The sequence below is a fragment of the Oncorhynchus gorbuscha genome, linkage group LG02, assembly GCF_021184085.1.
Source record: "Oncorhynchus gorbuscha isolate QuinsamMale2020 ecotype Even-year linkage group LG02, OgorEven_v1.0, whole genome shotgun sequence".
Taxonomy (NCBI): domain Eukaryota; kingdom Metazoa; phylum Chordata; class Actinopteri; order Salmoniformes; family Salmonidae; genus Oncorhynchus; species Oncorhynchus gorbuscha.
The window spans coordinates 69,119,948-69,132,310 of record NC_060174.1 but is presented as its reverse complement, the minus strand read 5'-3'; the positions used below and the strand labels follow the sequence as shown (position 1 = coordinate 69,132,310).

Sequence of the window (12,363 nt, the reverse complement as noted above, 5' to 3'; positions counted from 1 at the left end):
ACATTAAACAGCTCTGCGTTTCCCTCGCTCTCTTACAACAAATTGCCGCTGTGGACATATTAGTCAGGAGGAGCTAGATACGTACATCGTTCTCCGTAGTTCTGCTCGGTGCTGTTGGGAGGCGGGTGGCCATTGTGGCTGTTGTGTGGGTGGTCAATGCCAGCCCCAGCCCTGTGACGGGCCCTGCCCAGGGTGCCCATGTTGGCGGGTGTGCCGCTCCAGGAGGCCATGTGCTGCCGCTCCAGCGTGGAGACCATACACTCCTCAGGGGGGGTCCGAGCCTCCGGCCGCCCATGAACCATGCAGCCTGGCCCCCACACTGTTGACCTGCTCTGGGGCAGGAGAGTCTGCTGAGGAGAGAGGATGACAAGAGGCTCAGATTAACACTGCCATTAACCTTCGGGGTAATACACAGACTTTGTAATCAAGGATGGACCAGTGGGTCATATCATAGGGATCAGTATGGCTAATAAGCTTGTTAACAACCACAGTCAACAAAGAAGCTCCTATCCACCTTCCTCATCTCCCCCCCCCCCCCCCCCCCCCCACACACACCCTACGTCCTACCATCTGTGGGGGTGTCTCTCCGTCTGGGCAGCGTCCCAACAGTTTCTGCCCGGGGTTTGCGTCCAGTGTGCGTGGCCTTCTGGTGACCGAGGCTCTGTGTGCCCAGAGCACTGCTCTCTGTGGAGCCTGAGCTACCTGGCCGACCCCGCTGGGGGTACCCTTTACCTACATGGGGTGAAGGAGAGAGCACAGGGACACGGGCAACAGGGATTTAGAGAGATGCACAACATCGCTAATCAGTTTAGATTTGCAATCAATGACTTATCACAGCTTTTGCACTGATAAGCTCTATATTAGAAATTATGCAGTGAAAGTACTAAAATGAACACGAGTATGAAAAGATACTACTTTGTAAATCAAATTAACTGAGGACAGGAAGAGAGGAGATGCTTCTATACCTACATTGCTTGCTGTTTGGCATTTTGGGCTGAGTTTCTGTATAGCACTTTGTGACATCAGCTGATGTAAGAGGGGGGACATCGCTGCAATAAACTTTCCTAGATAAGATTGTTGGTGTGGGCAGTACGGATAAACTACTCTCACATCTTGACAATTCAAGCTAAAGGATAAGACGTGGTTGTAATTACTGGCTCCCATCCTAAATGCATTGGCCTTTTCAATCTGTGTGTGTTGGCCCGGTCTCTGGGGGAGAGGAGACAGAGGAGAGACCTTTGTAGAGATAAGCTGATCTAGCATAGCCTTCTCCCCACAGAGGTAACACAGCAGATTACTGCACACCACCAACTTGATCACAGAAACAGCACATACTGTATATCAGCAGAGAGTCCCCTGTGTCTAAGCTAGCATGCCTTAATGTTCCATCATCTCCCAGAAAACTGACTAGGACTGAACCGTGGTCTCACTCTCCTTCACCACACAGACTAGGGGTCGACAAAATAACATCAATCTTGCCCTCTGGATCTGAAGTCGCCTCACCTTGTCCCTTCTCCCCAACACATTAACTTTGTTTTTATAACATTAGAGAGACTGAAAGAAGAAGTGTTTAGACAATATGGTCATACCCTTGAAATGGCAGTGAGAGTTTGAAACAAAAAGCCCAAATGAGATGTCACAGAGAAAAGACAGCTTCCATCTGAAATCAAATAACTAACTAGTTGTAATGTTTCTGTCCTTCCATGGGGATGGATTTCTCTCATGTGTGAGCACCAGATTTCACAAAATTGTTCCTTTCTTTCCCTTTCATAGAATGTTTTTTTTTCAAATTAATGAGTCTGAATATCACATTATGAAACCATCAGTCTTGAGTATGACACGGTATGGTTGAGAAAATTGGATATCAAAAAGCTGTCAGTCAAAACTGCATAATGTGCAGTCAAAACGACAAAGCATTTACTCTCCATAAGTGGGTTACTGGATAAAACCATTGCTATTGCCAATTTACTCACTGCTCCCAAATCTTTGACTTCCTGCTCAATGTAAAGATGAACTGACTGCACATGAACAAATCCCATGTATATATTTTTGTTGTTGAAATGTTTGGACGCGTGTTAAGTTTCACATGTACATTCTTCATAGGTTCTTCCCTCGTGAAGAAAATAAATTCCCAACATGTAACACGTTTTTTTTCCCACACTTCCAGCCACATCTGGTCTCCCATCTAGGGACTGACCAATACCAACGCTGCTTAGCTTCAGCAGCAAACCAGCAGTGGGATGCAGAGTGCTATGCTGCTGGAAAGAATGTACCAAAACCTTCACCTGGAAAAAAGCAGAGAAAGCAAAGGCCAGGGTAACATAACCAAAGATAGGGAAAATTGCACAAAAGAGGAAAGCGTTTTATTTAATTGCGTTATCATAACAAATGTTTCAGTGTTTTTTTGTTTTCTGCATCAATTTACAATTAATTTGTTTTTGCATTTAAAAATTATTTTCTTATTTTGTTTTGCTATTAATAATTTGTGGTTCATGTTTTGATTTAAATATCATTATTTTTGTTTGCAATACTTCAGATGCTTTGCTTGATATTAATGCCACAAAAGTAACTCCCTAGAGGATTGCACCATATAATAACATATTATTCCAAGGAGTTTACTTTTTATGAGTATAAGCATATATACCTAAATCTAACTGCCTGTAGCTCAGGCCCTGAAACTAGAATATGCATATAATTCTCAGATTAGGATAGAAAACACTCTAAAGTTTCCAAAACTCAAAAAAATATTGTCTGTGAGTATAACAGATCTGATATTGCAGGCGAAAACCAGAGGAAAATCCAATCAGGAAGTGCCTCTTATTTTGAAACCTCTCTGTTCCTATGCATGCCTATCCTCCATTTAAAGGGATATCAACCAGATTCCTTTTTCTATGGCTTCCCTAAGGTGTCAACAGTCTTTAGACATAGTTTCAGGCTTTTATTTTGAAAAATGAGCGTGAAAGATCACATTGTGTAAGTGGATAGGTGGGGGCTCTCAGAGTGAGTTTTGCGCTACAGAGTAAAGCGGCCATTGTTTCTCCCGGTGTTATTGACAAACCTATACACCTGGTACATATATTATCGAATATATATTCTAAAAACAAGGATTGATTATAAAAAACTTTGACATGTTTCTGTGGACATTATGGATATTATTTGGAATATACGTCTGCGTTGTGGTGACCGCTCTTTCCTGTGGATTTCTGAACATAACGCGACAAACAAACAGAGATATTTTGGGTATAAAAATAATCTTTATGGAACAAAAGGAACATTTGTTGTGTAACTGGGAGTCTCGTGAGTGAAAAAATCCGAAGATCATCAAAGGTAAACGATTCATTTGATTGCTATTCCGATTTTCGTGACCTAGAGCTACTTAATGCTTAGTGTACATAATGTTTTGTTATGCTATCGATAAACTTACACAAACGCTTGGATTGCGTTCGCTGTAAAGCATCATTTCAAAATATGAGATGACAGGTGGATTAACAAAAGGCTAAGCTGTGTTTTGCAATATTGCACTTGTGATTTCATGAATATTAATATTTTTTAGTAATATTATTTGACTGTGGCGCTATGCTATTCAGCGGTTGCTGACGAAAATGATTGAGTAGCGTCAAGAAGTTAAAATGTTGTATCAGAACTGCCCAAATGTGCCTAATTTGTTTATTATGTTCAAAACTGTGCACTCTCCTCAAACAATAGCATGTATTCTTTCACTGTAATAGCTACTGTAAATTGGACAGTGCAGTTAGATGAACAAGAATTTAAGCTTTCTGCCAATATCAGATATGTGGGACAAGCGCAGAATGGTGGACAGACTATATATATATATATAACAATTGGGGGGGGGCAGGTTAATTGATCAAGTTCAAATGGTGACATAGCAATCCTTAGTTGCTACATCCATATACTTATAAAATTAATGATATGCTCCAATTGATTCTTGAAGAATATAATGTATACATGCCTCATGAGCTTAGTTCATCTGTCATACCCCATCAGAACCCAAAATATAAGCTTGATTTGCTCTGTTTGTAAACTCCTTAAGGATCGGTGGGTCCCCCGCAGGACGGTTGAGCTAATGTAGACAAATGCGATTGTTCTGCGAATGTCCCACAAAATCGTTCTCTGGTCCCACATTTGTGCTTTTTAGATGTGGTCACCCTAATTCCACGTGTGGAAACAATGCTGCTGTAACATTTTAGCACCATATTTTCACATGAGGAGGATAACATTCTTTCAACCACACATGTGAATCTGCAATTCCACATGTGAAAGCAAGATTCTCACAGTTGGGAGTTATCTTTTACATGTGAAACAGCTAATAAAATGTTCACATGTGAACTTGCAATTCCGCATATGAAATTGAGATTTTCATGTGGAGTTTTCTTACAAATTTGAATTTCACTTTCAAATGTGGAATTGCAAGTTGAAAAAAAAGTATAAAAAACAATTACATTTAAAAATCTAATTTGCAGTTTCATATTTGAAACATTTCAGATGGAAAAATCTCATTTTCACATGTGGAATTGCAAATTCACATGTGATTGATTTTCATATATGAACTTGAATTTCCATATGTGAAAGTATTCTCCTCACATGTGAAAAGGTGGTATTAATATGGTTTCATGTGTGAAATTTAAGCTCAACATGTGAAAAGAGCAATTTCAAATGTGAAACTGCAAATTGAACATGATCCGTGTGTGTTTGAAGGGTATAATCCGTTTGTGTGTGCGTGTGCGTGCATGTGTGTCTCACCTGAGCCCTCCAGGTTGTCCATGCTGAGTCCAGCAGTGTAGTCAAAGCCACAGAGCTGACGTGACACTCCGTAGCCTTCATCCTCCTCTTCTTCCTCACACTGGAGGTTGGTCCCCAGGTCAGACCCCAGCGTGCTAGACACATAGCCCATTGGAGGGACAGGGGCCTTGGGCGGGTGTGGGCTGCCCTTCATTTGCCTGTATAGAACATGAGGGAACATGTTATGTCACTGAGACAGGAAACTGAGCAGTAGATAAAGACACTAACAGACAGGACGTAAAGGCTAAAACACAAATCCCTGAACAACCAAATGCCAGAGTGCAGTACTAGGGCCTCGTTCAGCATTGGTGAGTGTTTGTGTGGGAGATTGAATTCATTATTTTCGCTTCACAACTATGTGCACATCCCTTCCGCGACACTCGTGCTAGCACTAACACAATGGACTGGTAATTGTCTGGGTGAAAGGAGAAGAATAGCAGGGTTGGGCAGGGCTGTCAGTAACGTGTCTGTTTTCTCCCCCCACCGCTGTCCCCTCCGATGCCTTGCCCCATGCCTCGTCCCACTATGGAGGAGACGCATATGTAATTAGCAGCTCTTCTTCCTGTTGTCAGAGAAGCACGCTAGGCCAAAACCCATCATTACCCCTCAACACGCGTTCCTACCGACATGACCCGTTTCCCAATGCCTGTTACACGTTAGAGGTGTAATCAATGAAGGGACGTTTTTATCGCTCACATGAAACATGAAACCAGGGGTTAGGATGACATGCCTAAACACCACACCGATATGAAAACACTCAACAAGACTATTGGCTATTGATATGCAAAATACCTAGCTCAGTTCTAGAGAACGACAGCTCATTCATTCACAGTGCAAAGCAGAAAATTGCCAGGTGAATGTCTCATGATTGAAATATCATAGGCAATTTAGACAAATTTAACAAGTACCGGTGGCAATTCAAAAGCACACAAAGTACAGTACTTATCTATTCAATTGACAGTGGAAAGTGGATACATAATGCATCCAAAACATGCAGCAAGGGCAATTGTTGTATCATATCATGTGCCTGACTCCACAGAGGCTTTGAGAAGAGACTACATAGAAAGTAAAGAGTTATTGTCCAAAGGAAGGAAGAAATCCATTGACAGATCCACAGTAATTTCTCTCCTCCTCACCATGTCTGTTTGGCCACTTCATACTGGTAGGCTCTGGTCAGCTCATCCAGGTGGGCCTGCAGCATGGACTGCATCTCCTCGTGGTGGGTGGAGCTTAGGGAGGAGGATGACGGTTGGCTGTAGGTAGCTGCTGCCGGGGAAGAGGCCACTCCCCTGAGGGGCGGGGTGGGCACTCGCTCCTCCTCTAGATCGTCGTCCAATCCCTGGTGAAGGTAAGTCTGGACAGGAAGGGGCGGGGCCCAGCTGTCACTGTCATACCTACAATATGTAGGGAACGAGAATGTCAGTAATTCAGGCTAAAATCTAAAACCTTATACTGTGGATGTGTGTGTTTATGGCTATATTTACACAGGCAGCCCAAAGTCTTTTTTTTTTACCACTAATTGGTCTTCGGACCGATCAGATCAGCTCTGAAAAAGATCTGATGTGATTTGTCAAAAGCCCAATTAGTGGACATTGGGCTGTCTGTATAAACACAGCCTATGGTGCTTAGAAATCTATGTAAGTGTGTTACTGCTAGTGCACAGTGACTTGCTCTCAGTGTTATACACTGGTGATGAGACAAAGCCTAGCCAACAGACAAATACTATTCTTTTTCTACTGGTTTGTATTTTGCCAGACCGTTAAACACACTGTTATCTGATGTTCTATCTCTCAGCAGAGGGAGAGAGGGAATTACACGGATTGGCTGCGGTTTGTAATTACAAAGTGACTGGCAGGAATGGGGTGCTGAGATCAAATGAAAAGATCTAACCACATGCTGTTTTGTTATAAGTGGTGGTGAACCAGCCAAAGCTTCTTGAAACTGGCTGCAAGATATGTATGCAAATGTGCACACCCCAAGGTTTTAGGCAGAAATGCACTGAGTGTACAAAACATTAGGAACATGACCTGATGAATTCAGGTGAAAGCTATGATCCCCTATTGATGTCACCAGTTGAATCCACTTTAGTCAGTGTAGATGAAGGGGAGGAGACGGTATCAACGTCCTCAGATTCCCAAGGAAAGTATTATAATATAATAATTTTGAAATCTTACATTTGTCCTTGCACAGCAACAGTCATACAGTAACTGCATTATATTACCCCAATATCTAGGGCAAGGTTCTTCCACGGCCCTCTTTCCAAAACATGCCTGTGACAAAAACAGTGTCTTTTTCTTACAATAACAAGCCGAGTAATGAAGATGGCTGTTTCCTCAGTATGACAAGTGCAGACACCAGAGCTCAATCAGCACTGGAGTACCCTGTAACAGCCTGCTGCTCGTTTGTGCTTAGCCCTCTCGTTTAGCGCGCATGCACCACACACACACACACACACACACACACACACACACACACACACACACACACACACACACACACACACACACACACACACACACACACACACACACACACACACACACACACACACACACACACACACACACACACACACACACACACACACACACACCTAGAGATAGAGGAGAGCTCCAGGAGAGACAGAGAGCCATGCTGGTTACAGCCAATTAGGAGAGGGTTTTCTTTCCTCTCAATGGCTCACTGACAGACTTTAGATCCCCAAAAGACAAGAAAGGCTACATGTGCTCCTTGCTATTATTTCACTTCCTGTGATAGTATGATAGAATGTTTATAGGTACATGTATCAAAATACTATTTAGGGTATTCTAATGACTTTCAAAGACATTTGTTTTTAAAACACAATAGTTATATATAGTAATAGAAATATACTGTAGTAATATTGGAATGGATTTGGAAATACACTTGGAATGTAATTGGCACGTAGTATTACACAGTGTATTTCCAATACACATATATATATATATATATACTCCCATGCATTTGAACCCAGGCCTCTTTGGTATTTGAAATAACGTATTTAGAAATACTGTAAGTATTTTCAAATAGTAAGCATTTTATCGGAAATTATTTGAAATAAAAGTAGATGATTTGGGACACATTATTTGACCAGACCAAAATACATAGAAAACAAGTACTTCAATAACAAAGAATCAAAACATGTATTTGTACCCAGGTACTGGTATGTCTACATGTGTGTGGAGAGAGAAAACATATTATCTTACCCTCCTCCATGGTTCTCTAGGGGGTAGTGGTCCACCTCGGTGCCTGGCAGAGGGTGCATGGGTGGGGGAGGCAGGGGCATGTTGACCCAACAGGACCCATTGGATTTGGAGGTCTTCGACCCACCCTTCGACTTCTTTTTCTTGCCGCCCTTTCCCCCTGAGTGGAGAGAGAGAAAGAGACTTGGCCCTAAACAGAGAGTACACAGTGGCAAAATACCTGACCACTGTGACTGACCCAAACTTAAAGGGCAGCTTTGACTATGTACAGACTCAGTGAGCATAGCCTTGCTATTGAGAAAGGCCACCGTAAGTAGACCTGGCTCTCAAGACAAGACAGACTATGTGCCCCCCTGACCACAAAAAGAGGTAGAACTGCACTGAGCTGCACTTCCTAACCTCCTGCCAAATGTATGACAATATTAGAGACACATATTTCCCTCAGATAACACACATCCACAAAGAATTCGAAAACAAACCCAATTTTGATAAATTCCCATATTTATTGGGTGAAATACCACAGTCTGCCATCACAGCAGCAAGACTTGTCACTTGGTAACACAAGAAAAGGGCAACTAGTGAAAACAAATACCGTTGTAAATACAACCCATATTTATGTTTATTTATTTTCCCTTTTGTACTTTCACTATTTGCACATCGTTACAACACTGTATATATACATAACATGAAATGTCTTTATTCTTTTGGAACTTCTGCGAGTGTAATGTGACTGTTCATTTTTATTGTTTATTTCAATTTAGTTTATTATCTACTTCACTTGCTTTGGCAATGTTAACATATGTTTCCCATGCCAAAAAAAGCCCTTGAATTGAACTGAATTGAGAGAGGGAAGGGAAGTCAGAGATAGAGAGTTGATCTTATCAGCCCGGTCTTTGCCTCACAATGTAGAGATATCCCTACAGCCCCCAAGCTGTGGGTTTTAATGAGCTGATACTATTTCCCACCCCATGTGGTTCAAACACACACACACACACACACACACACACACACACACACACACACACACACACACACACACACACACACACACACACACACACACACACACACACACACACACACACACACACACACACACACACACACACACACACACACACACACACACACACACACACACACACACTGCTGCTTGGAGAGCTATTTTATCATCACCTGGGCTTTCTCCCTCTCTTTCTCCCCCACCTGGCTCTCATTATTTCTCTCTTCGTGTGCTGACAGAGCACTAAGACTTTTCCTCTATGTTGACATATTGTGACCTTGGGACTATAAGGTTCTATCTGCACAAAGCATAGTTCTGAGATATTGAGCATAAGACTTTTCACATCGCAGATTTCAGAACTGTTTTGAATTGTTCTTTCATATCCCATTAAGGTTCTCACCTTAAGGATACATGAAGTGCAGAGTATCAAAATGCTGAGGCATTTGTAAATAAAAATTTTTAGGGGCGTGCAATCACAGATAGAATCTTATGGCTCTGAAATGTCAATCTGGGTTCAACTATAAGGTTCTGTCTGACACTTCGGAACTAGACGTGTTCAGTTAAGAAAACTGTAGCTATTTGAATGCATCAATGATAGACTGAAACTATTTTATCAAGATAAGAGTCAGAACACATCTTCAACTATATTAAGAAATGCATTATGATCAGACAAATTCAATGATGCAACAACATCATTTACTGTTTTTTTTTGCTTGAGTGCCATTATTGATGGCTAGACTAGCCTAAACCATATTTAGTGAGATATAAAAAAATCCATTTGAACTTGGCATTATTAGGTTCTAACTTCACAGTCCCAAGGTCTCGATTTCTTAAAGAAGCACTGAGACCTGGGGCCCGGAGCTGCAGGCTGGCTCCCTCACTCTTTCCATTCCTTCTCTTCCTCTTCATCTCTGTTCCTTATCTCTCTCAGTGAACCAGCCCTCAGGTGAGCATACAGCCCAAAGCATGCAGGAGAATGGCCGGCCACCTGACCAACAGACAGACTGACTGAGACTCTCCCTACAATACGGCTCTGCTCGGTAAAGCCAAGCTAATTGAATATCCATGGGTCAAAACACAAAGGAATCCCTGCCTCTGCTAATCAAATTAATCCAAAGAAATGTGCCTTCATTTTCTGACATTTCTGGGGTAGAAAAACTCCCGAGGCTGAGGAGTAAAAATCGACATGAAGAGAGGAGCGATTAACCACTGTATCCTCAGGGTCCATTTACAATGAAAATGTAAATATAACATCCCCCTCTCTCTGCTGCCCCCTTTCTCCCTCCATCTCTAACTTGTTGTTTGTGCTCTCCCTGTCTGCTCTCTCTACTCAACTCAACATTCAACTCTCGGCTCTCTTCTCTAATCAATCCTCAGAAAATACATACAAATGTTTATTGGTAGAACAATTTGGATGTCATTTTCTCATGCTAAACCTAACATTTCACAAAGCTACAGTATACACATTCTAAGTGTCATTAGGCTGCCATTTAGACTCCTGGCTGGTGGCAATAATGTAATTACTTCAGTAGTTCAGTAATTAAAGTTGGAAATTCAAACATTGCAGATTGTAAAATTTATTGAGGAAAATAAGAACAATCCGAAATGTCTTTTTGATACTGTCGCAAAGCTAACTAAAAAGCAGCATTCCCCATGTGAGGATGGCTGTCACTTCAGCAGTAATAAATTAATGAACTTCTTTGAGGAAAAGATCATGATTATTAGAAAGTACGGACTCCTCTTTAATTCTGCGTATTCCTTCAAAGCTCAGTTGTCCTGAGTCTGCACAACTCTGCCAGGACCTAGGATCAAGAGAGACACTCAAGTGTTTTAGTACTATATCTCTTGACACAATGATGAAAATAATCATGGCCCCTAAACCTTCAAGCTGCATACTGGACCCTATTCCAACTAAACTACTGAAAGAGCTGTTTCCTGTGCTTGGCCCTCCTATGTTGAACATAATAAACGGCTCTCGATCCACCGGATGTGTACCAAACTCACTAAAAGTGGCAGTAATAAAGCCTCTCTTGAAAAAGCCAAACCTTGACCCAGAAAATATAAAAAACTATCAGCCTATATAGAATCTTCCATTCCTTTCATTTTTTTTTGAAAAAACTGCCTTCCTGAAGACAAACAATGTATATGAAATGGAAGATTCTGGAAGATTGCAGTCTGGTTTTAGACCCCATCATAGCACTGAGACTGCACTTGTGAAGGTGGTAAATTACCTTTCAATGGCATCAGACCGAGGCTCTGCATCTGTCCTCGTGCTCCTAGACCTTAGTGCTGCTTTTGATACCATCGATCACCACATTCTTTTGGAGAGATTGGAAACCCAAATTGGTCTACACGGACAAGTTCTGGCCTGGTTTAGATCTTATCTGTCGGAAAGATATCAGTTTGTCTCTGTGAATGGTTTGTCCTCTGACAAATCAACTGTAAATTTCAGTGTTCCTCAAGGTTCCGTTTTAGGATCACTATTGTTTTCATTATATATTTGACCTCTTGGGGATGTCATTCGAAAACATAATGTTAACTTTCACTGCTATGCGGATGACACACAGCTGAACATTTCAATGAAACATGGTGAAGCTGTCACGTCCTGACCTTAGTTCCTTTTTTATGTCTCTGTTTTAGTGTGGTCAGGGCGTGAGTTGGGGTGGGCATTCTATGTTTTGTAGTCTAGGTTTGGATTTCTGTGTTTGGCCTGGTATGGTTCCCAATCAGAGGCAGCTGGCAATCGTTGTCTCTGATTGAGAACCATACTTAGGCGGCCTGTTTTCCTACTATGGGTGTGGGTAGTTTTTTTTGTCTCTGTGTCAGCACCAGACAGAACTGTTTCGTGTTGGTCTATTTTTGTTATTTTGAGTTATAATAAATATGAACATGGACACTTACCATTCTGCATATTGGTCCGATCCTTCCTACTCCTCCTCAGATGAAGAGGACAGCCGTAACAGATCTACCCACCACAACCGGACCAAGCAGCTTGGTAACCAGGAGCAGAGGGTTTTGGACTCCTGGACATGGGAGGAGATTTTGGACGGTAAGGGACCCTGGGCACAGGCTGGGGAATATTGCCGCCCCCGGGAAGAGCTGCAGACAGCTAAAGCTGAGCGTCGGCGATATGAGGAGTTAGCACGGCAGCGCAACAGGGACGAGAGGCAGCCCCAAATATTTATTGGGGGGGCACACAGGGAGTGTGGCTAAGTCAGGTAGGAGACCTGAGCCAACTCCCCGTGCTTACCGTGGAGAGAGGTTGCCCGGGCAGGCACCGTGTTATGTCGTGAGGTGCACGGTGTCCCCAGTGCGCAGGCATAGCCCGGTGCGCTACAT

At 42.3% G+C, this 12,363-nt stretch overlaps 1 protein-coding gene across 8 annotated transcripts in view; it reads right to left on the bottom strand.

Annotated features, from left to right (window-relative positions):
- Nucleotides 1-116: 116 nt before the first annotated feature.
- LOC124008291 (roundabout homolog 2-like) overlaps nucleotides 117-12,363 on the bottom strand; it is a 203,116-nt gene continuing 190,869 nt past the window's right edge. For 7 of the 8 annotated variants that reach the window (XM_046319451.1, XM_046319475.1, XM_046319467.1 and 4 more), the window contains 5 exons: nucleotides 8,025-8,181; nucleotides 5,937-6,194; nucleotides 4,762-4,958; nucleotides 568-732; nucleotides 117-350 (listed from right to left, as the gene is read on the bottom strand). In XM_046319451.1, the coding sequence (XP_046175407.1) occupies nucleotides 265-350; nucleotides 568-732; nucleotides 4,762-4,958; nucleotides 5,937-6,194; nucleotides 8,025-8,181 (863 nt within the window). In that variant the 3' untranslated portion in view covers nucleotides 117-264. The remainder of the gene's footprint in view (nucleotides 351-567; nucleotides 733-4,761; nucleotides 4,959-5,936; nucleotides 6,195-8,024; nucleotides 8,182-12,363) is intronic. The other variant, XM_046319458.1, reaches the window with a different exon arrangement.